At 43.7% G+C, this 25307-nt stretch overlaps 1 protein-coding gene across 4 annotated transcripts in view; it reads left to right on the forward strand.

Annotated features, from left to right (window-relative positions):
- The window catches only part of Syne2 (spectrin repeat containing nuclear envelope protein 2), a 273416-nt gene that overhangs the window by 163712 nt on the left and 84397 nt on the right, over positions 1-25307 (forward strand). The window contains exons 63-73 of one of the 4 annotated variants that reach the window (XM_059279392.1): positions 681-794; positions 1527-1643; positions 11389-11619; positions 16038-16220; positions 17977-18105; positions 18735-18856; positions 19562-19703; positions 21857-21988; positions 23651-23803; positions 23898-24107; positions 25202-25303. In XM_059279392.1, coding sequence (XP_059135375.1) covers positions 681-794; positions 1527-1643; positions 11389-11619; positions 16038-16220; positions 17977-18105; positions 18735-18856; positions 19562-19703; positions 21857-21988; positions 23651-23803; positions 23898-24107; positions 25202-25303 — 1635 coding nt within the window. Of the gene's footprint in view, positions 1-680; positions 795-1526; positions 1644-11388; positions 11620-16037; positions 16221-17976; positions 18106-18734; positions 18857-19561; positions 19704-21856; positions 21989-23650; positions 23804-23897; positions 24108-25201; positions 25304-25307 lie in introns of those variants that run through there. The other 3 variants (XM_059279389.1, XM_059279391.1, XM_059279388.1) reach the window with 3 other exon arrangements.

Raw genomic sequence — 25307 nt, forward strand, 5'->3', positions numbered from 1 at the left:
CAGACTGGAGGAGGACCCAGGGCCCAAGCAAAGAAGACACATACATGTTTTCATTTCAGACATTTACATGCTTCTGAACTGACACACGTACAGAATTTGTCTTCGACAATAACAAAAACAACAAAAAATACATGTTCATCAAGGTGCAAGAGCGTTTCCGATGAGTAAAAATTACACCATTTAAGATTACATTTACCAAAGCAGATTGAATTCTGAACCGACTTTGATTAATCCCCTTTGTGGGACATAAGCTTATTACTTTTTTAAAAAACAATTTATTTATTTAATATCTATGAGTGCTCTATCTGTATGTACAACCTTATGCCAGAGAGGGCAACAGATCCTACTACAGATGGCTGTGAGCCACCATGTAGTTGCTGGGAATTGAACTCAGGACCTCTGGAAGAGCAGCCAGTGCTCTTAACCACTGAGCCATCTGTCCAGCCTCATGCTTATTACTCTTTAGTAAAGAAAATTATGGGTTGTTTTAGGCTCATGAAAAGCATCCACCTTTGGAGACGTGATGTAGTGCAAGAAGTATGTGAAACATGGGGTAGCAGGAATATAAGGCCTGTGGCAAAATCGCCCGATAGGTTGAGTCTTGTTTGGTGGAGCCGAGTAGGGCTCCACTTGTGAAAAGGAACTGTTTCCCTGTGCTGACCAATTGACCACTGTCTTAGGATGGACGTAAGAGAGCAGAGCCACCCTGTGCGTCCTGGTCTCTTCTCTGGAAGCACGGCCGGGACCTGGAGGAGGAGGATGGGGCGTCCTCATCCTCCGCCACCATCGTGCAGGTAACTGGGGGAGCCCCTTTATAGCCTGAGTTTTCTTCCCATGCTCCTCTTTGTTCGCCTTGCCCTCAGCGTCTCCGAATCTTCAGGGTGGCCTCTAAGAAGACTAAAAATAAGAGCTAGCAAACCAAAGGATTTGTTTGAAAGAATGATCAGATCAGGACATGCTTCTGGCACACCTTTTTTTTTTTTATATGAAATTGTACATACTTGGGACATACAGCATGAAATTGTACATACTTGGGACATACAGCACGATGCTTTGAAATACAGGTTCACTGTGAAAATGCTAAGTCAAGTTTATTCACATAGGCATCACCTGCATATCTATCATGAGTATATTGAGAATGCTTTAAAAATCAATAATTTTTAAAAGTAAATACTGTGTGGTTATTCAGTGTTGCCTTTCCTTGCCTAGTCTGTCCTTCTTAACTTCCTTCCTTCCTTCCTTCCTTCCTTTCTTCCTTCCTTCCTTCCTTTGGAAAAGCGCCTTATACACACATGCTTGACATACTCTCACATAGATACACACCCATACACATAACCATAATGAGGTAAATAAGCCTTTTTCAAAACACCACAGCAAAAAGCCTTTGAAAGAAGCATCTGCAATGAGCTTACCCATGTCCCTGACTTCAGAGCGAGCAGGCGATCCGTAATTGAGCAGCTGAGGAAGAGAGGGGCTCCCTGGCAGCAGGGGAGAGCCTGGCCAGGAGCTGATTCTTCTCTCCACAGGAGGCAGATGGGAGAATCAGCACCTGTGACAGTTCCATGGCACACATTATCGCAGCAGACTCCGGAAGCACTGAGCAAGGCCCAGAACCTTCCCCGAGGCCCAGCTGCACAGCAGAGGTAAGACCCTGCCTGTCAGTCGCAAGCCGGCTGCTCAGGCTCCCAGCCCAGCGGCACCCACAATTGCCCACTGCCATCTGACTTCTGCAATGCTTTGTGTGCTGAGCCAGGAGCCCCGCGAAGGCCAGCATCCTCATGTATGCGGTCGACTATCCCGCTGCAAGTTTTACCATCTGTTATTTACATTTCCCACTCGTCCGTCGATTGTCAGCCTGAAATAGTTGTTGCGTGAACGACTAAGTGTTTAATCTGTGCGTACAACACACGGAGGCGGTGGAAAAGAAATGGAGAATTGCACATCATTGATCAAGAGCCTGTTCAGAAAAGGCATTTATGTTCTCTGTTGCTTAATCGTGAGATTAGAAGAGGCAGGTTAATACCTACATTATGTTTGCAAAGGAGGATCAGATTCGGAGGGTAAACTACAGGAACTATGTAAGAGGATAAGGAGTCGCCCCAGAACGTTCCCTTCCAACTTCCTAATTCGAAACCCACCACACTCCTCAAGAAGGGTTGCCGCAGGGTGCTGTTTGTAGGCCAGACCTGCTGCTGGAGTGGACCTGACGCTCCAGGGTCTCACTACATAGCTCCCGAAGAGACCCAGAGGCTTTTGCTGTGGTTGGTTTGTTTGTTTTCTTATGGGGAGGTTATGCTTACATGTCTTTTCCCTCAGTCTTTTGTCTGTTCTTACAAAAATGAACACTGGTTATCAAATTATCATTCCTCTTTGCCCCTTTTCCATTCATCCTCCATCTCTCTAACAGTATTGTCCAGTAAGGTGACAGATGTCGGAGGGGTGGACTCACTGGCAATACTTAGTTAGCGTAAGTCCAGGAAAATTGTTGGCCTGCTTGTTTTATGGTTGTTTGATTTTGCAAGCCAGAATTGGTCTGGGTTTTTTGTTGGGTTGACTTGGTTTTCAGATTTATTTATATTTATTTTACATATGGGTGTTCTGCCTGCATGTATGTCTGCACCACATGTGTGCAGTACCCTCAAGTCAGAAGAAAGCGTCAGACCCACTGAAAATGGAGTTACAGATGATCATTAGCCACCATGTAGGTGCTGGAAACTGAAACTGGGTCCCCTGCCAGAGGAACAAATGCTTGGAAACAGTGAGCCATCTCTCTGGCCCCTGGTCTGTTCTTTTTAAGACAGTTAAAAATGGTAGGTAGGGCCAACAAGATGGCCTAGTGGGTAAAGGCGGTTGCAGTACAACCTGGCAAAGAGTTCAACCCCCTAAACCCATATAAAAGTAGGAGAGAACCAGCTCTGCAGAATTGTCCTAATTCCATACACTTGCTGTGGCATGTGTACCCTCCACAATCTGTGTGTGTGTGTGTGTGTGTGTGTGTGTGTGTGTGTGTGTGTATGTGTGTGTGAGGGAGAGAGAGAGAGAGAGAGAGAGAGAGAGAGAGAGAGAGCGCCTATATTATAGATATAGATATACGGACCTTTTATATATATGCATGAATGACTACAGCTTTGACTGTTTAGCTCTAGTAGAAATTATGCTTAATGTGTACTTCTCTTGGTATGGTTACTCTGTAAGGTCTTTTACCCTGAACATGGCACCACTGAGGAGAAAAAAGGGAAAAGGACAGAGTACCACAAAATTGAGGGGATCCTTGCAGTGAACCACACACTGAGGTTTTTACATTATCTTTCTTAATCCACACACCAGCCATGTTAGGTAGCTACCACTGTTAGCCCACTTGACAGATGGAGATGTTGAGGCTTAAAGCCATTAAGTCTTCAGGTCCTTATAGCTACTAAATGTCAGGGTTAAGTTTGAGTCCAGCTCTTTGTGCCTCCTGATATAGAATCTTGAGTGTTTATGTGGCTGAATGACTGTCAACTGTGAATTAAATGCTTCTGTTTTCTTCTTAGCAGAGCTTCTAGGGAGGCTTTTGTTGGTTGGTTGGTTGGTTGGTTGGTTGGTTGGTTGGTTGGTTGGTTGGTTGGTTGGTTGGTTTCTTGTTTGGTTGGTTGGATTCTTGATTGGTTGGTTGGATTCTTGGTTGGTAGATTTCTTGGTTGGTTGGTTTCTTGGTTGGTAGGTTGGATTCTTGGTTGGTTGGTTGGATTCTTGATTGGTTGAATTCTTGGTTGGTTGGTTGGTAGGGTTTTTTTTTGGTTGGTTGGTTGGTTGGATTTTGTTGGGTTTTTTTTTGTTTGTTTGTTTGTTTGGGTTTTTTTTTTTTTTTTTTTTTTTTTTTAGATAAACTTGCTGTATATCAGGCTGACCTTGGATGTACTGTGTTCCTGATTCAAATACCCCAGTGCTAGAATTGCAGGCTTACACCCCCACACCCAGATCATGGTAGGTTCTTAGAAAGGAGAAAAATCAGTTAGATGTCACCTTTGACCACTGCAGGGATAGCCCTTTGGTGACTTCAGAGTTCTTCTTTTTCCTGCCTGGAGCCATTTCCATCTCATTGACATACCCCCCCACCCCCACCCCAGAGAAGGATAGTTTGGAGCTCCACAGAGATGGCAGCCTATGCCATCCATTATGTATCAGCCTCAATCTCTTATTTCAGAAGTTAAGCACTTTGGCCAGGTGAAAATTACAGTACTCCTAATAAAATTCTGAGTCCTTTCTGACCCGTGTTTCATGAAAATAAATATTTAATACAAAAATCTGCAACTCTGAGTCATGTGTTAGATCCATATGTGTGCTGTTAGGCATTGTACTTCAGGCAGTTAGTGATGTTATGAGATGTGTGAAAGATGTGTGGGTATTTTTAGAATTGAATGAAATATTAATGGATAAGTTTAAAGGAGATTTTGCCATGAGAGGTAGTGATAGCCAGAAGATGAAACATGCAGATTAAGTGCAGCCCTTTCCCATGGGTCAGAACTTCTCAGCTTCCCCTCAAGACCCTTCTGTGCCTGAGATTTTACTCAACCTGGGTACACAGGTATATGACATAGGTATGACATCGAATATTTACTGATAATAAATCACAAATTTATTTTAAAACAGTTCTTTGGAGATGGAAGAGATGGCTCAGTAGGTAAGAGTTCTTGCTGAGCAAGCAGGGGGACTTGAGTTTCCATCCCTCACACCGACATGAAAAGCCAGGTGTGGCTTCACTGGCTTGTAACACTGGCACTGGGAGGGTGAAGCAGGAGGATGCCTGAGGCTGCTAGCTTTAGCTTAGCTCCGACTTCAGCGAGAGACCCTGCCTCAAGGGAATAAGATGAAGAGTGATGAAACAGGACACACCCAACTCCTCCTCTGGGCTCTGCACACACACACACACACACACACACACACACACACACACACACACACCAAAATAAAAAAAAAAACACAGTTCTTTGGTATGCATGTAGTTTTGCCATTCGTTAATAAAATAATGAAAGCAAATTTGCATGCTAGTGAGATTTATAATACTTGATTGTTTTTCCATAAAGAACTGCATCTTGGGCTGAGCCCTGGACTCTGCAGGATGCAGAGCATCTTCACATTTTTCAGAGTTTATATATTGATTTCATCATAGTCATTGCCGTGGTCTGGTATGCAGCTCTTTCGGTGGAATACTTGATTAGTGTGTATCAAGCCCCAGGTTTGATTCCAGTACTTCCTGAAACCTTCATGTTGGCACATACTGTAATTTCAGCACATGGGAGGTAAAGGCAGGAAGATCAGGTGTTCAAGGTCATTCTCAGCTACGTAAGCTCAACCCGAGTTACATGAGACTGTTTTAAAAATAAAATAGAGCCTAAGGAGATGGCTTGCTTGGTAACAGTGTTTGCTGGACAAGCATGAGGACCTGAGTTGTAATCCTCAGCAACTATGAATTTGTTTTTAAGGCTTGGCTGTACATACCTATAACCCCAACATGGGGAGGCAGGAACAGGCAGAATCAGCCAGCCTCGCCGAAGTGGCAAGTTTCCACTGATTTACTGCCTTGAGACAGTAAATCAGAGAGTAGTAGAGAAGACACCCATCATCCTCGACTGTCCTCTATGTGTGTATGCATGGGCTCACACACACACACACACACACACACACAAACACACACCAGGAGATGTATGTGTGTGGGTTTATAGCTGAGTCTTTGATCCACGTGTCTGGTCTGGAGTAGTAGTACCATGTTGTATTTGTTACTATGGCTCTGTAGTATAACTTGACGTCAGGAATGTCCATGTTATTCTTTTTGCTGAGGATTGCTTTAGCTATCTGGGGTCTTTTGAGCTTCCAATATGAATTATGAGATAGTCTTTCCTTTCTTTTTGTTGCTTTTTTTTTTTTTTTAAGAATAGCATTGGAATTTTGATTCCTGGTTTCCTTGGGGCTTTTTTTTTTTTTTATCATGAATGGATTAAGATTTTGTCAAAAGCCTTTTCTGAATCTACTAAGATGATTATGAGGTTTCTGTTTTTTAATGTATTTGTGTGATTTATTATGTTTTTATGTTAATTTGTATATTTGAGCCATCCCTGCATCTCTGAAATGAGGCAAACTTGATCACAGTAAGTAATGTTTCTAATGTGTTCTTGAATTTAATTTGCAAGTATCTTACTGAGATTTTCTGTACCCATGTTCATTAGGGAAATTGTCCAGAGTTTTCTTTTTGTTTTGCTGTTATTTCTGTCTATTTTAGTATCAGGTATTTAATACTAGCTTCATAAGAAGATCTTGGTGGCATTCCTTATGTTTCTGTTTTTTGATTCATTTGATAAGCATTGATATTAGTTCTTCTTTAAAGATCTGACAGAAAGCATTGGCGCCATCTTCCCAGGAGTCTTTAGCCGGGAGACTTCTTTTTTGTTTTTATTGTTTTCATCTCATATATAGAGAGAGCAGGAAATGAGATTAAAAACAGTAAAAACAAAAACATATGTATATTTTTGTTTCTCTCTCTTTGATTTGGCTAAGGTTTTTGTCAGTGTTGTTTAAATCTTTTCAAAGAGTGACCTTTTGGTGCTGGAGACATGGTGCAGCAGTAAAGGGCACACACTGTCCGTCCTTCCAGAGAACCTAAGTTCAGTTCCCAGCACCCATGTGGGACAGCTCACAACCACCTGTAGCTTCAGCTCCAGTGAGATCCACCACCTCTGGTCTCTTTGGGTACAAGTGCACATGCCCACACAGAGACCTACACACATACATATGGTATATGTGTGTATGCGTGTGTATAATTTTAAAAAATATATATTTTATTTTAATTAAAAATTTTAATTAATTTAAAATTTTTAATTAATAATTTTAAAAGAACCAGCTTTTTGTTTCATTAATTCTTTGTATTGTTTTTGTTCATTTCCATTTCATTAATTTCTGTCCTGATCTTAAGTTTCTTTGTGCATACTGATCACTGAGTTATTTGAGATCTGTCTGGTTTTTTAATGTAGGCAATCATAGCTGTAAACTTCTTTTTAGGCCTGCTTGCCTTATATCTCATAGTTGTTGTTTTTTTTACTTATGTCATGTTTTGTTTTCATTTGATTCTAGAAATTTTTTTAATATTCTTTTTGATTTCTTTGATGAATCACACACCATTCAATAGTGTGTTCCAGATCCGTGAGTTTGCATATGTCCTAACACAATACGTACAGTTCACGGATGCTCTACTTTGATATACGCTGAAGAATAATGGTAGGAAAATATTAGAGGTCTTTGTTTTCCATATTACAGAAAGTCATAAATCAAGGCAAGTTTAGAATACATTGGTGAGAGCGTCAGAGAGATGCTTACGGCAAGATGGGGAGGCTTTTCTGTGGGCCTCAGGTGCTGTCTGATGACACGTTTTGTTTGTTGGAAGCTAGTGGTCTGCTAAGTTACTAGGTTCCAAAAAGTTTGTATCTGTTAGTTACAGGGTGATGGTTCCAACATAGAGGTAGGCAAAGGATGGCTACTGGGGGAGAGGGCAGCTAAAGGTAGCCTGAAATCAGTGAATTAGCCCTGGCCCTGCAACAGTCCAATCTCTAACCAGTCAATGGTCTCTGCAGACAGCTTCTTTCCAGGAGTTCTGGGTCATGTTACATTCCTATTAGAGCAGAAAACTGTGTACAGTAAAAATACGGAATTTATACCATTCAGTGGTGTTGAATATGCGCCAAGGTTTTTGGGGGACATTTGTTGGTGTCGCATATGGTAACGACATGCACAATGTAAAGTGCATATCATGTGTTCTAGAACTAAGGCTTCAGTGAGATCACGTGATGCTACCTGGGCTGTATGTATTCTAAGGTGCATATGTGGAAACCAGAGGACAGTTTTTGAGAGTTGGGTCCTGCCTTCCACCTTGTTTGGGTTTTGTTTCTTTGCTTGTTTGTTTAAAGCCAAGGGAGGGAAGCTTTGATCAGTAGAGAAACATTCTGGGTGGCGGGAAGTTGTCCAGCTTCTACATTGTTGAAGCTGGGCTCTCTTGGCCATTAGCTTCCTGACAACCTTCCTGTCTTGATTCCGTCTTTCCCCTAAGAGTGCTGGGATCACAGATTCACACTGCCACATCCAGCTTTTTATGTGGGGTTTGGGGATCAAACTCAAGTCATCGGGCTTGTGAGGCAAGCATTTTTACCCACCAAGCCGTCTCCCTACAGCTTCATTCCATGTTTGACTTGTTGTTGGGGTTTTTTTTTGTTTGTTTGTTTGTTTTGCTTTTGTTTTGTTTTGGTAGTCCTATGTTCAGAAACCTTTTATGTTGCCGGATTTTTCATAACACGTGTCTTCATTTGTTTACAAAGCCGGGGTTTGGATCAGTGACATGCCAAAGCAGATGTCTTACTTGGATGCCAAAGAGTTTGTGCACTATGGGAAAATATGGATTTGTACATTGCAAAGCAGAATGAAATCAAGGATTGCATCATAGTTCTACTTAGGTGTTGGCTCCGGCAGTTTAAATAGACTCTTGAAGCAAAGTCTGCATTTCCCCATCTGTACATGGGAATAGAGGAGTGTGTGGTGTGTGGTAAGGATCTGGTTTTAGTACCACGTTCATTAGGAATAAGTAATACCAATAAAAGATAGGAATCATTCATTTCATTATCAGAGAGCCTACAGAATTCTTAATTAATAGCAAACATTTGTGGCAACATTTTTTAACCAACCCCCTCAACCCCCCACCTCCCCCACCTCCTACTCCCCACCCCCAAATGCAATATATAAAACATTCACTGAAATGATTTCTGCCATCAGGGTTTAGGGCTAGCAGATAAAGCAGGGTTACTGTTTCAAAAAGTTACTAAGGACTCCCTAATAGGAGTTTTCTGCTGCCCATACATAATAGGTTTCTCTGCCAATGAAATAAACCAGAGTTGAAAAAGTATAACAACAGGTTTATTTGAGCAAAGCAACTCCCGGGTGGGTTCTCCAGTCCCAGAGATCGAGGCTGGAAAAGCCACGCCCACAAATGAAAGCATGGAGATGATATAGGTTGTAGGTGAGGGGGTGATGACGTGTCCTCCACAAACTGGGTTTGTGCTCTAGTATGGTCAAAAGCTGAGCACTTTAGGTGGGGACTTGGGCCGCTGGCAACTTCAGGGGAGGAGCTGCCAAGAATTCAGAACTAGGGCTTTTTGGCGCCTTTTCTTTCTTGGAGATCTCTCTGAGAGGGTGGGGTTTGGAGAGAGAGGAATGGGGCTTTCCAGATTATGCAGAGGTGAGCTAGAGGTTCCAACGGAACACTACTGACTTGAAGATCACAGAGCCAGAGCCCCGTGACCTGGTACTGGTGGCCTGTGTCCAGGCCTGCACTTCTCAGAAGCACTGTGGTGGGATGGGAGGCTATGAACTGATTACCATCTCTAGGCTCAGGGTTCAGAACTTACAGACACACACACACACACACACACACACACACACACATACACACACACACTCGGGCATGGGGGAGCACTACTCCATGAGAATCCTCAGGCCACTTTCAGCTCTTCTAGGGTTGCATGTAATTGGTTTTTTCCTTCTATCCCCACCCCCACCTCCTTTGGATTCGTTTCAGGTTTAAATAAAGGGCAGATTAGTCATCCAGGTTGCTCACTTCCTCATTAAGTGAAAATAGTAAGAAAGCAGGAGAGCTTAATACTGCCACTTAGAATTGTGGCCTGCCAGAGGTGATCAAATGAAAATTTTGAGTAAACTAAGAAGACGGCTGATAACTTAGTTATTACAGATTCATCAGTTGATATTAACAGATGATGTCAGCAGAACAAGAAGGTCTCACAATCTTTGCCTCTAAGGTATGGTCCTACCCCAAAAACTAAGAAGTAACGAATCAGTTTTTTATGTAACTAATCAGTTATATAACTAATCAGGCTAGAAATTGACGTCCGACAGTAATTCCAACAGCTCTTTACCCTAACAAAGACCCCTGGAGCCCGGAGCAAGGATGGCCTGGTGTAGGAAGCTCAGGGAACATACTGGGAGAGAAGGCCTCTTCAGAAGGTAACCCTTGAAGAAAACTATGCACATAGGTAGATGAAGGCAGGAGAAAACGTGTTGGTTTTATTTGTTGTATTGTGGTTTGGGGGCTGGGGTTCAAGCTCAAATGCCAGGCAAATATCCTACCCCTGAGGACACCCCTAGCTTAAGAAATAACATTTTACTGGAGAAGAACAAATCCTTGTGAAGTTAGTTAGGAAGTCAGGAAAAATATTACCCCTCTGAGGTTACGTTTTTGAGGTAGGATGTTAGTTACGCTTGTGAGCAGGTCCTGTTGGAAGTCTGGCGTTTGTCCCAAATCGTGCTTTATTAGATAGATGCTAACAAGGTTGCACACAGTCTTAAGTGGAAAATGTTGCAATTCATTTTAATTCTACTTAACACAGAATGTATGGAGACCAGTATTTTTACAAGTCAGAATATAAATCCATATTCCTGAAGGGATTTCTCTAGAAGGGTCAATGTCCTCTTTGAGGATTCTGGGAGAGGGTAGGGTCCTACAGCATCGGGCAAGTCTACCATGTTAAAATCATCTTTATCTCCACATTGAAACTAACAAATCCATCTGGGAGAAAAAAAATGTGCTTTTGTATTGGTAAGAAATCCAGTTGTTTCAATGTACAGAATATATACCACACTTCATTCAAACTTCCCATTAACACAGCCAGGTCTTAACTCAGTTTGAAAGTCTAGAAAAGCAAAAGCTAATTTAGGGATTTTTCTCTGGGGGAGGGGAGAAAATGCTGTGTGTCACTCCACGAAGTCTGTGTCCTGACTGGAGCTGTTTTGAGTAAAGAGAAGTTTAGATGAATAAAGAAAAACTAACATGCAATCTTGCTGTTTGGGAAGCTGTTACGATTGCGTGGCAGATTCCAGTGTATTATCGGCCTTGCCAGCATGCTTTGTTGTTGGGTTGTTTTTATATTTTTTCCCAATTGCATGGGGTGCACAGCAGCGTAAGCCTTGCTTCATCATCATGTGTCATACAACTTCAAGCACTGGCCAGTTCCCTGAAGTGTTTGGGACACACACACACACACACACACACACTCACTCACTCACTCACTCACTCTCACCTGTCTCCCGGGGATTGCCGCTCTCCGCCTCTGTGCCCGGGAATACTGTACCTGTGTACACGCAGATTGGCTGCTTGGAAACCTGGGCCACCAGGTCACGTGGTTGTTGCTATGAGTGTGGAGGTGCATTTTTCTTTTCTTTCTTCCTCCTCCTGTCCTTCTTTTCTTTTAACTGGAGGGAAGGGGCATCGCGGGTTCCTATTCTTTCCAAGCTCCAGTGTAAAAAGCCTTGGATTCCTCGCTTCTCACTGCTGGATTATCTTTGGCTTCATTTTAGGGTGCCACGCCTCCCATTGAGGCTACACCTCTGGACTTTCCTCACGAGCAAGGAGCCTTTGAGGCCACAGTGGAGAGAAGTAGGCCTCCGCCTGCAGAAGTCCTCCATGTCTGCAAGACCCAGGTGGCCGAGCTGGAGCTGTGGCTGCAACAAGCCAACGTGGCGTTCGAGCCGGAAACATTAGACACAGACATGCAGCAGGTGGTGGAACAGGAGCTGGCTGGGTGCCAGGTAAGACGGCCAGGCAGGAGCTTAGGGTTTGCCTAGTCACCCGTCTCCTGCCAAGATGGGGCAAATGGCTCTTAAAGCGGCAGTGTGCTTCTCCCGTGCCTCTAAACCCCCCATTTATTTTAGCCTCAGCTCATCGTTTTCGATGTTGAGTCTTTGAAATTCTCTGTGTAGTCAGTCCCTTGGAGGGGGCAGAAGTGAATAACAAACAGACCAGAGTCCAGAATCCAAAGCCAGCCCCAACGTATTAACTGTGAGCGTGGACCAATTCTCTTTTCAACCTTCTTTTTCTCCTCCAGTAGAGTAGGTGAGCGCACAGAAATCTTGTCAGGGTTGAATGGGGTGAGCTCACAGTGTCTGATACTAAACTGTGCTCAAGATCTGCTATTGCTTTGAATCTGCAATCGCAAGATTGTGAATAAATAATTAACTCATCAGAACGAAACTAAACGTCATCATGTGCAAGATTCCAAAGACCAAGTAGAAGAGCTTTGTGGCCGTGTATAGCAGGAGTTCTCTGAGTCTGGGAAGAGTGAGCACGTCAGCTTCCTTGTCTGAAGTCACTCCAAGGATAGCTTGCCAGCTCAGCCCGAAGCCTGCAATCTCTGCGTCTCTCCAGGGAGGACCTGGGGTGACGACACCTCAGCAGCCTAGTTGCTGTCACAACCGCAGAGGCTTCCTGGCTGTTTATGGTGGCCTCTCCCCAGGCTGTGTCCAGCAGACCAGCCTTAACCTCCTACCAGGGATGAAGACATGTCCTGTCTCAGTGTCTCTCAAGGCCCTGGCCTTGCCACCAGAAGCTCTTTCTGCAGGAACCTGTCCTGTGGTTGGGGTAGCCAACTCCACTGGAGGTGGGCCACCTCCCTTTTGTCAACCCGGAACTACCTGCAAGGGGAGGAGACAGGACTAAGGATTGTCCTGATAGTTCTAACGATCCATCTGTCTGCTCGGACACTGGCTTTCTGGTTGGCCTCCTCAGTGTTGAAGTTAAAACCGGAGCAGCACGAAGTTGTACCCCAGGTGTCCCCAAGCTCCTTAAGGCTATCTGATACTGATTTGCTACCAACCAGGTAGACCTCATGCTGATGGCTTGGTCACCACCAGCATGCTATTTTGCATCCATTTTGAAGAGTGAGGGACTCTGCAAAGACAAGATGTGCCCACCAGGTGGCAGTAGCACCCAACAAGCCTGCTGTGGGCAGACTTGGCAGGACTGTGAGTCTAAGGAACCAGGAAGTTCTTCATAGAGGTTAAAGGTGGAGGTGGGGAGCATGGATTCTCAGGGGGCTTAGGCATCTACATGATGTTCCAAGATGATGGAGAGACTAGATCAGAGGACAGCAAAGGCATTTTATAGACTAGTCTTCCCCGGGGCAGAGCTCACAGGTGGAGGATGCGGTTTTCAGGCTCGAACTGGCTGAAAATATGCTTCATTTGAACTGCATTTAAAGATCACTGATTATATAAAAATTTGGTTTGGCAATGGTGGGCTTCGAACCTGTTCAGTCAGTAGGTAGAGGGCTTGCTCAGCATGCACGAAGTCCTGCGTTCATCCTGAGCAAGGTATGACCCACGTGTGGCATGTACCTATGATCTCAGCAATCAGGAACAGAGGCAGGAAAATCAGGAGTTCAGGGTCATCCTTGGCTACATAGTGAATTTGTGGCCAGCCTGGGCTACATGAGATCCTGTCTCAAAACAAACACACAAAATATGTGAATTAATAGCAATTTTGTTATTCTTATTTTTACATTCATAGAAGTTATAAGATCCTGACAAGATTGGAAAAATTGATCCTCTCGTATCTGGTAGTTTTGTCTGATTGAATCAACAATTTGGAAGGTCACTTGGGAGAATATAAAATGTTCTTTTCCTTTGATTTAATAATGCCTTTAAAACAAAGAAAAACAAATGAAAAACCGGGGTCTTACCATGTAGCCCAGGTTTACCTGGAACTGTTTTTGTAGAGCAGGCTAACCTGGGACTCACAGAGATCTGCCTGTCTCTGCCTCCTAAGTGCTTACTCAGAAAAAAAAAATTTAAAAAGGAAGGAAGGAAGGGAGAGAGAGAGAAAGAGGGGAGGGGAGGGAGGAAATGATAAAAATGGAAAAAATTTTTAAAGAAAAAAATGTGGATCAAAGACATGTGGATCTCTGAGTTCAAGGCCAAGCTGGTCTACAAAGTGACTTCCAGGCCAGCCGAGACTACCTAGTGAGACCCTGTATCAAAAACAGAAAAGAAAGAAAGAAAAATATTGTTCCTCCGAAAATAGGGGGCTGGAGAGGTGGCTCATCAGTTAAGGGCACTAGCGTTGGCTACTCTTCCAGGGAACCCGGGTTCGATTCCCAGCACCCACATGGCAGCTCACAACCGTCTATAACTCCCGTCCCAGGAATCTGATTCTCTTCCGGTCTCTGAGGGTGCTGCATCCACTTAGTACACAGATACACTTGCAGGCAAAAATACCCATACACATAAAAAATTAATAATAATAATAAAACTTGAAAGAAATCTTTAAGGTAATGACAACAGCATTAATTGGTAAACTGAAGATCTGGAAACAGCTCACGCAACCAGGAAGCTAAGCGAGTCGTGAAATGTCAGTTTGCGGCTATTGAAATGGTCGCTGGGAAACATCAGCTGTAAACATATAAAATATTTGCATAAAACCACTACATGGGTAAGCAAGCCAGCATACAGTTGTGATTGCCTTTGTGAACAGCCACTCCAAAAGGGCATACTGTTGAAGCTCTGGAGAACCCAGAGGGATTCGATAAGAAGTTTTCTGGGATAAAGAGGTTGTAAGATACATGACTGGAAAATCTGCTTGGAGGTAGAGTGTTTCTTTAACTGAACTTAGTCTCAGGTGGAGTTTTGTGCCAGTGGCCTTGGTGCTGGAATGTGAGGTGTGCACAAGACTGCTTACCCTGTGCCCAGCCAGTTGGCATGGTTACATGGACTCCTGAGCTGTGGAAGAGTATAGGAATCTGTTGAGGAGGCATGCAAAGAGCCTGACTTATTGGGAAATGCACTTTCTGCAGCCGATTTATTTTTAGACTCTTGTATAGATCTGTAGTTGTTTTTCTTTTACTCTTTACGGGGGGGGGGGGGGGGGGAGCACCACTCAGCTCCCAAATAATCACACTTGGAGTCTTATTCTTACTTATGAATGCCCGGCCTTAGCTTGGCCTATTTCTAGCCAACTTTTCTTAACTTAAATTTTCCCATCTACCTTTTGCCTCTGGGCTTTTATCCTTCTCTATTCTATATACCTTTCTTTACTTCTTACTCCATGGCTTGCTGTGTAGCTGATTGGCTGGCCCCTGATGTCCTCCTCTCCTTCTTTTTCTCCTCAGTCTTTCTTCCCAGATTTCTCCTTCTGTTTATTCTCTCTGCCTGCCAGCCCCACTTATCCTTTCTCCTGCCTAGCTATTGGCCGTTCAGGTCATTATTAGACCAATCAGTTGTTTCAGGCAGGCAAAGTAACACAGCTTCACCGAGTCCAGCAAATATAACATACAAGAATGCAACACATCTTTGCATCATTAAACAGATGTCCACAGCATAAACAGATATAACACATCTTCAACTAATATTCTACAACGTAGATCAGTTAGTTCTATCAGTCCCTAAGTATTTTATGTTCCAAATTATTCCTGTATTCTCATCTTTTGAAGGCTTGATTAGCTTGAGAAAGAGGAAGAAATGAACAAGAGGAAGAACCGTCAAATAAGGGTGTGGAATTCTTTGTTTAGTCCCTTGTTTGACACTTGAGCTATAACAGAAAAGGGGGAATATTCAGGGTTTTCCATTTAATCTTGTGCTTGAATACTCTACATGATTTTAAATCATTAAACCCAAAGCACATGGATTAAGGCAAAAATCCACAGAGTTAATTGGCTAATTCCTCACAATAAATCTAGAAGATGAATTCTGTCATTTTCTCCATTTTACATATTAGCTGAGGGCACTCACACAGGGTTCCTGAGTAAACATGGCTACTATGTGGCCAGACTGACATTCAAACCCAGATAGACTATTTAGCATCTGTGTTGTTAGCCAGCAGGAATCACTGGGCATCATAATCTAGTGTTTCTGGGGCGATTACAGGGTTACTTCCTGTAACATCTGTGCTCAGGGTTGATGTAGTTGCACCCCTGCTTTTCATCACAGAATGATGTCAAAATTTGTGTTTTTCCAAGGTCCCTTCCAACCTGTTTCTGGGTCTTCTTTTATATTCTGAGGTAAAGAAAGTAAATCTCACTTGTTTTGGAGAATGATTCTTGTTGTAAACTGACACCATGGGTCAGCATTGTAGCTCAACAGTAGGCAGCATGCTATGTGTGCACACGGACCCTGGTTCAATCCCTACCCCACCTCCTAAACTCCGCTGTGGATAATGCAGGGATGTTCTCTCCTAGGCTATGCTGACAGAGATTGAGCACAAGGTTGCTTCTCTGTTAGACACTTGCAGAGACCAGGGCCTGGGAGACTGCGGAGCCACTCAGCAAGAGGCTGAAGCCCTCTCCTGGAAACTCAAGACTGTGAAGTGCAACTTGGAAAAGGTCCAGATGATGCTTCAGGAGAAGTATAGCGAGGACCAGGTGAGCGTGGGGCTGTGTGGACATTGCAGAGCCTGCCAGCAGCACTCTGGGCGGAGGTGACAGAGCAAATGCCCAGACACTGTCCTCATTAAAGAGTCATAGGATGTTAAGGCGAAAAGAGAGGACGTACAGACTTCTGGGATTGTGCTTTCATTTCAGGTTTCTAGGCCTGGGTGGCTATTGGTGGCTGCAGGTTGGCCTGAACAGATTCAATGAGGCTGAAGAGTCTATTGATTATGAGCTCTGATATAGAAAATTTTTCATAGGGAAGGGTGTGTTTTAAAGGAATTGGGGGGGGGGGGGACAGCAATATGCCTTAAGGGGTAAAAGAAGTTGCCCTGTAAGCTTAATGACCTGAGTTCAACCCCCTGAACCCATGATAGAAGGAGGGGACCAACTCCCACAAGCTGTAAACTGACTTCCACATGTTCACCATAGCATGCATACACACACACACACACACACACACACACAGAGAGAGAGAGAGAGAGAGAGAGAGAGAGAGAGAGAGAGAGAGAGAGAGAGAATAACAAATAAATTTAAATTTTTTATAAAATAAAGAAGGAATTTTGTGACCCTGACTAGAAGATGAAGCCTTTGTAGAAAATATATAAATATAGGTAGATAGGATTAAAATTTTATATCAGGACTGTGACTATAGCTCAGTTGGTAGAGTGCTTGCGTGCACGAAGACCTGGGTTCAATCCTAACCACAGCAGGTAATCCTAGCACTGGGAAGGTGGAGGCAGGCGGATCAAAAATTCAAGGTCATCCCTTGGTAATCAAGTTTGAGATCACCCTGTCTCAAAAAAATCAAATAAATTGATAGTGCACACCTTTAATTCCAGCACTCAGGAGGCAAGTGGATCTATCTCTAGAGTTCAAGGCCAGCCTGGTCTACATAGCAAGTTCCAGGACAACCAAGGCTACATAATGAGACCTGTCTCTAAATAAATAAATAAAATATAATAAAATAAAAATTTAATTCATAAAGAGAAAATTCATTTCTAGGGTACTTATGTTACTCATTTAGAAATATGTATTTCTACTGATCAGACTATCGTATAGTGAAGGTATCCTCATGACATCTAAAGCATTCTGTGTTTTTAAGTGAAATGTGCATCTTAGAAGTAGATCTTACTGTAGAAGATTTGCGTGAAAGCTTCTGAGTGGTTCCACTTGGGGACCCAGATTTATAGGAATGAGGGTGGCTGTGGGTACGCGGGTTATATGGTCTCTGTCATCCTAAGGTTTTTCCTCTAAAAAAAAAAAAAAAAAAGTAAAGTAACTGGATGATGATGGCACAAGTCTTTAATCCCAGTACTCTGGAGGTGGATCACTGTGAGTTCCAGGCAAACTTGGGCTACAAAGTGAGTTCCAGGACAGCTAGGGCTGCACAAAGAAACACAGCCTCGAAAAAAAAGTGTGTGTGTGTGTGTGTGTGTGTGTGTGTGTGTGTGTGTGTGTTTTATATATGATACTTTAATTTATAAACATAATACTACCCCTTTGGTTCTTTGAGTTTCTTGTTTGTTTGTTTTACTTTGTTCCTTAATGAATTCATTGGGCAAATTAGACTGAGTACATAAGATGATCATCTCACTAAATGTCATTGTTCCCAAAATTATAATAAATAACAGGAGTGCCATTTACTCTGTTTTCTGTTGCTGTGTTGGTAGCTCAAATTGTTGCGTCTTTTTAAATTCTTCTGCCGTCATGGAACACATATGTGTTGCTTTGTGTGTCGGTTTCCCAGCATCCCACCACTCTCAAGAAACCGTCCGAGCCCCACACCCTCCTCCAGCCGGTCAGCCTTCCCGAGCTTGAATCCCTCGAAACTGAGAGGCCACAGTTCAGCAGACAGAAGGACGTTCCCCAGGCACAGGTAATTCCCACCCTCTCAGCTTGTAAGGACCAGCTAGATGGTGTTCCTCTTTGGACTAAAGCCCGAGCTGCCCCTGGAGGGCTGCATTGTGACTTAAGTATGGGTGCTGGGGCCTGCACAGCAAGCCGAGTTTTGAGCTTTGTGGCTGCATTCCTTGGGTCTGTTTCCACTGGGGACAAAACCTTGATCCCTCATTAGGTTGCATCTTAAACTAAATGACCACCTCCAGAGTAAACTTAACTGTATTTCCAGCCCTGCCTTGATTATTGTTTCAAAGCGTGGTCATTGGTAATTTTTCCACGTGCATCCAATATACTTTAAATAACACTTGGCTATTGTGTGATTATTTTATGGTTTTGTTTGTTCATCGTATCTTTGGGTTTGTTGTTTGTTTGTTCGTTTGCAGTGCTGGGGATGGAACCCAGGACCTAGCACGTGTGAGGCAAAAGCTCCCCGAGTGAGCCGCAGCCACAGCTTTTAACTGAGTTTTTGGGGAAGTAGATGATAACAAGAAACAAAAGTGGAAATTGCTTGAGCGGCGCAAACTACGTGATTTCAGCAGAAGACGCTTGAGAGCGCTAACTGAAAAACCGGATTGGTTAAGCCATTTGCATTGTACTCTCTTACAGGTTCTCGAGTTAAAACCATTGGAACAGAAAGATTTGATCAAGTTCACAGAATTTAATGCTAAGAAAACATGGCTACAGTGTTGCCAACAGGATGGAGATGCAAATCGGCAACCAGCTTCGAGGTACGGCATTTTTTAAATTCTCTTATTATTTTAATGTGTGTGGATGTTGACCCTGGGTGCTGAGGACTGACCCTGGGTCCTCTGGAAGAGCAGCCAGTGCTCCTAACCACCGAGCCGTCTCTCCAGCCTAAGACAAGGCGTAATGGACATCTGTTAGATGTATGTTTGCGTTTCTTTTCTCCAACTTGCTCTATGGCCTTCTGACCCTCCTGCCCCGACTCCTGAATACTAAGATTACAGGAATGTATTACCACGCCTGGCTTGTGTGATGCTGGGCAGTCAAACCCAGGGCATCGTGCATACTAGAACCACTCTACCAGCTGGGTGACAGCCCTAGTCCTATAAAAAAAATAAAATAATTAGGTTTGTTTCTTTTATGTGCTTGAATGTTTTGCCTTTGTGTATACGCGTGTACCACTTGTGTGCCTGGTGCAACAGAGGGCATCAGATCTGCAGAAACTGAACTGAGGGATGGTTGTAAGCTACTACATGGGCGTTGGGAACTGAACCTGGGTCCTCTGCAAGAGCAGCAAGTGCTCTTAACCTCTAAGCCAACTCTCCGGGCCTCCCAGCGGCTTTTGGATATTTATTATTGGGAGGAATTGTTTATTTTAAAATCCTGCATGAAACATTGTATAAATGTACTATGAGATTGTTTTTTGTGTCAATTCTTTTCACCCTTGTTTCTTCCCCCCTCCTCAAAAGCAGCAAGGTTCCTCTACCTGGAAATGCAGCCCCAGACTCAGCCTTGCCACTCCAGGGCCAAAGTGGTGATAAATGGCAGTATCTTTACCATGAACTCACTTCAAGACCAAACCCCCCGGGGCCTCAGCTCGTGGAGCCTCAGGTCTGTGTGCTTCTCTGTCTCGGGAACCCAGCAAGGGCTTCTAGAAACTTTGTGTGCTCTACGTGATGTATCCGTTTGTTCTTAGAAAGCAAAGGAACCCTGTGGCTTCTTCCCCTGGCCCATCCCCTCCCTTTCTGCTCCTCTAGCACCTGCTTCCTGGTCTTAGGGCTCACTATGCTTCTCATTTGCTTATCTGCCTATGCATTAGTTTGCGTGTTGCTGGGACCGAGCTCCTTAAGGAAGGACAGATGACTTTGACTCACAGCTGGGGCATCTCCCTCCACAGTGGCAGGCGTCTATGACATGGCTTATTCACATCTTGATGAATCAGGAAGAGAGGGGGGAACCAAAGAGGGGCCATGCTGTTACCCTCAAAGCCCATCTCCAGTGGCCCACGTCTACCAGAAAGACCTCACATTTCAAAGGTTACCTTCCACAGCAATGCCAGCAGCCCACAAAAGGATACTCCAAATTTAAACTGTAATGGTCTGTGTTCCCCATTAGAAGGTCAGAGAAGAAAATCCATGTCTGCTTGGTTCGCATTTGAGGGCCTAGCGTAGTACCTATGGCAGTCTGGAGTCTTAGTTACTGTCTGTTGAATGAATAACATGTACTAAGTTTTATGAAACGCCTATAGAATGGTGTGTATGCCGTTCATTCATCAGAAGAGTCTGTAGAACCGACCGCGTGCCAGCCCGTGCCAATGGCAGGTTTTGTTTACGTTGAGTTCTCTCTGAACAGGGAACAAGCGAGTGGCCTGGCTTTGCTGCTTTTAGATGGCCTGGGCGAAGGGCCTCAATGATTTCCTAATCTCCTGTCTAGTGGGAATTTAGTTCTTTCTTGGAACCTAATTTGGCCAGTCAGAGTTGAATTAGCCTCCGAGGTGGGGTTTTGTCTTGGACTCTCCTTGTTAATCACACTTAAAACATATGCACAGAGTGTCTTTTATAGTGCCTATTGGCTCTTTCCCCTGGAGAGTCCTCTACCACCACAACCTGGTGTCCAGGTTTATCAGTGAGTTTTTGAAACTTTTATATGTGCATGCAATATATTGTGATCATATTTACTTTCCTCTTCCCCCAACTTCTCCGATATATACCCCTATTCCCTCCCAACTTTATGCCCCGCCTTCTTTTATAGCCCATGGATTCTGACTTGTGATGCCCATGTACTTATAGGTATAAGGCCATCCAATGGGGCATGAAGCCTCATGGGCTTTTCCCTGTCCACTTGGGCATGTCCATTGGTGTTATTAAAATATTTTTTCAATTTGAGAAATTTACTCAAGACTCATTCTTCCTTCTGAATATGGTTTATTTCCAATGCTCACTTGCCTTTTCAATAATAAATCACATGTGTGTCCATCCCTAATTGTGATAGACTACTAGGGGGTCTTGGGGGTTTGAGACGGGGTTTCTCTGTGTAGCCCTGGCTGTCCTGGAACTTACTCTGTAGTCTAGGCTGGCCTTGAACTCAGAGATCCGCCTGCCTCTGCCTTCAGAATACTGGATAAAGGTGTGAACCACAGCTTTTTTTCTAATTGTGATTTGTATCTCATTCTAAGAGTTAGCTATACAAGGAGCCAACTAGTAAATGAACTAGTACATAGTAAACAGACTGTTAAAAACTGGCTAAGTAGCCAGGCAGTGGTGGCTCACACCTTTAGTCCCAATATTCTGGAGGCAGAGGTAGGTGGATCTCTGAGTTCAAGGCCAGCATGGTCTACAGAGTGAGTTCAAGACAGCCAAGACTACACACAGAAGCCCTGTCTTGAAAAAAAAAAAAAAAAAAAGGAAAAACAAACAAACAAAAAACTGGCAAATTTTGTGGTTTGAATCTCTCTCATATTATATTGAAAGATTAAATTGAGAATGTAGCTCAGTGGTTGAACACTCGCCTAACATATAGAAGACTCTGGGTTCAATCCCTGTAACTGCAAAAATAATAAATACATACACACACACAAATATCTATAAATTATTGGCTTTATTAATTCCTCTAATTGTGTTTTCTCTCTCATTATCTAAGTGGATACAAAAGCTCACTGAGAGGGTACCTCAGAAGACGGTATGCTGAGGCGTTCTTACCCTCTTTACATTAGCTTCAGCAAGCAGCTCAAGAGATAACTAATTAGGTTTCTCTCTTTCAAACAGGTGGCCACAAATACGAGTACTCTCCCCAGTGTGAGTGTGTATAACTTCAGATGCCCTACAGCTGAGGAGCTGCAAGCTTACACCACGCAGCTTGAAGATCTACGTCAAGAAGCAAACAGCCTTCAGACACAGGTAGAAATTACATAGTGTGAATTTTTCTCATCGCAATAACATTTTTGAAAAAGAAAGACAGGATGTCATCATTGCACGTTGGTCATCATTTCCTTCAATGAACAAATAGAAGAGTCATAATGGAATGAGTCTTGGGGTTAGAAATGGGATTTTTTTCTTGCTTGCCAACTTTGGTTGTTTATGCCATGCTGGGAATTGAATCTAGGACTTCACATGCTCCAGGTAAATGCTGTCTCACTGAGCTCCATGGCCAGCCTTTTGCCAGCTCTGGTGAATTTTGCAGTGGCTACCTAAAACAATATGCAAAGACTTCTGAATCTGAGCCCAGGATCAACAAGGGGTGTGGGTGAATGGTGTGGTAATTGATTAGTGATGTCTGCAGAGTGCCCTGGACTGGGAAGGATGGGGAAGGAACATAGGCAAGGTTTCCAGCCTTGAGTGAGCTTATTCTTAATGGTGTGCCGGCTGATGTTTAGGTATCCTTCAGCTAAGACATCAAGGAAATGAGGCACACATGAGGGTGAATGGACGCAGGCTAGTTAAATGGTCTGATAACTGAGGGGCTATGGCATACTCCCCAAATATTTGTAACTAGTCAGGAACTCAAGGGAAGCAGAAAGATGGTTCCAACAGCTTATGCTAAAATGGAGCTGTGGCTCTCCAACTTACCAACATATAGCAGCTCAGCCCCAGGGGCCCTGTTGGAAATACACCTATCAAAGTGGCCTCAGTTTTCAGTCAGCCCAGAGCTGACACTCCTGAGTCCCCTTTTCCACCAGCCATCTCTACCTTTAAGGTGTTTTGTCTTCTGTTCCTAACTAACCCCTCGGGCTTCTCCCTTAGTAGTGTCCTTCTCTTAACTATACTAATCAACCCACTGTCTCCACATTAAAATGAGGAAGAGCCACAGGTGAGGTAGCTCATGCCTGCTATCAGGAGGCAGAAGCAGGAGGTTTGTGAGTTCGAAATCAGCCTGAGTTGATCACAGCTTGAGCATAGAAGGCCTTGCCTCAAAACTGTGGAGGCAGGGAGCAGGAGGAGGAGGTTTGCAGCTTTGCCTGGATGGCCATGCTAAGGGACACCCTTGCCCAGTGGTCCACCTTCTAAGTCCATTCAGTACACACTTGCCTCATATTCTTACCCTTGTTTTTCTCAGTGTTAAAAAAATATTTATTTTATTTATTTATTCTACAGTATAATTCACAGGATAAGTAGATTAGTTCACCAGTTAATAAAACACTAATCGGTCATCTAGCAAGCATTAGTTGAAACAATTTATCATAAGTTTTTCAGAAAGTAAGCCTGGCAGAGCTGGGTCAGTGGTTAAGAGGACTGCTCTTTCAGAGGACTGATGTTCAGTTCTCAGCTGCCATTATCAGGTGACTTAACAAACTCCTGTAACAGCTGCCATGGGCACTTGCACTTGCATGCATGTCCCCACACACACATGCATGTAATTAATATCCAAAAATAAGTCCTCTTTCAAAGTGTAATATAGAGCAAGATCCAGGACAGGAACCAAAACTACACAGAGAAACCCTGTCTCGAAAAACAAACAAACAAACAAAGTGTAACATAAATTACACACTCTAACAGAAATGTGGAAAATGCGGATTTAGGAAGGCAAGGAATCCTAACAATTTTTTTTTAATCTTGATTTAGGAAAGTATGACAGAAGAAACATACATGAATTTGGATAAAAGATTGTTTGAACTCTTTCTGAGCCTCAGCCGGTGCCTGGGCAGTGTGGAGGAGCTGCTGCAGAGACCTGGGCTGCTGAGGGAGGATGCCTCGGCCCAGCAGGTGCTCTTCGAGGTAGTGCAAACCTAACGAACCTGTGTCCAGTTGTTCTGCAGCTGCACGTCAGGCCAGAGCTCACTGCCTGTCTTCCTTCCTCTCCATCTTGCAGAAACTGGCTCTGGAGCTGAAGAAGCTTTATTTAGCTCTGGGCGACAAGAAGGATGATCTTCTGAAAGCTGTGACTCAGCCTGAGGAGAACACCACGTTGCTACCCGAATGTTTCGATGCTCTGAAGGTCAGCCTGGAGCGTACACAGGCAAAAGCTGCCTGGAGAAGCTCTTCCCTGAAGGCTGGCCTTGACCACACCCGCAGCTATCAGGTGGGACTCTGAGCACATGGCTGACTCTGGGCAGCCTGGACCCTGTTACCATCCGTCCTTTAGAGGAAATGATGAGGGAGATGAAGCGGCCTGCCTTTGCTCTTGGTGGGGAGACTGCTTGAGAATGAGGCGCCCTTCCAAAGCTGTGGGTGTCAAGATGATCTCACATAATGTTGCTTTCCTTGATTACATTCGCTACTTCGAGATTGTCATGGAGAGTGGTTTTATTTAACTTTCTAACCAGAGGGATTGGTTACTATTTTTGACAATCCCATGAAGGTCCAGGGCCTTGGTGGATTGTTCAGGGAGGGTCTTGAGGCAGAGGAGTTAGAAAACTGCTGAAATTGCACAATGAAAACAAAAATGAGACAATACACCACTTAACAAAGGAATCTGGCTCAGAAAATTTGGCCTCTGCAGGCACACAGGTGTACGTACACCACACACACATATAAAACCCCACAAAACCGATCAACCCTGAATCCAGGGAAGCTTCTAGAATCCAAGTAAAACAGACATCAGGGAGGAAGAACATGTCAGCACCCAGGGGTGCAACCAGCCAAACCCAGAACAAATGGCTCATATTTTCTTACACATACAAATCCAAGAAACTTAAAAGCGAGTAGGGGAGCCTGCCAGCTGAAAGAAGAGCTACCCTGGCTTGCATTCTGTTGCTGTGACAAACACCACAGACTGTTGTGACGTGAAGACCTCAAGGCTGTCCTAATTGAAACACCAAAAAGAAAAATTATAAGCTATTACAGAAGTACACACCCCATCTGGATAATTAATCATACGAAGGAATTAGTATTGATGGGGAGGGGGGATTGTATTATTTTTAGCAAGAAGTACTGATGAAATGACTTGGTGTCTGCTACTTGCTTCAAAATAATCCAAAGGGAAGGGAAGTTAGGTCTAGCTGAGATCCAAGGGCAGGATGGGGGTTAATGATAACAGAGCTCAAAGATGGAGTGTGTGGTGCCTCTCTTTCTAAATATGTTTAAATTTTCCAGAAAACTTCAACTTAACATAAAAGGGAGGGAAGGTCTAAATGAGATTGCTCAGTTTCCTGCCTGTACCTTTTTCATATACAGAATGAAATAAAGCGACTGTACAATCAACTCATTAAGAAGAAAATGGCTTTACAACAGTCTTTGAATGAAATCAGTGGACAGAGTATTGGTGAACAGCTTCAGGTAA

This window comes from Peromyscus eremicus, chromosome 14, assembly GCF_949786415.1.
Source record: "Peromyscus eremicus chromosome 14, PerEre_H2_v1, whole genome shotgun sequence".
In the NCBI taxonomy this organism is placed as follows: domain Eukaryota; kingdom Metazoa; phylum Chordata; class Mammalia; order Rodentia; family Cricetidae; genus Peromyscus; species Peromyscus eremicus.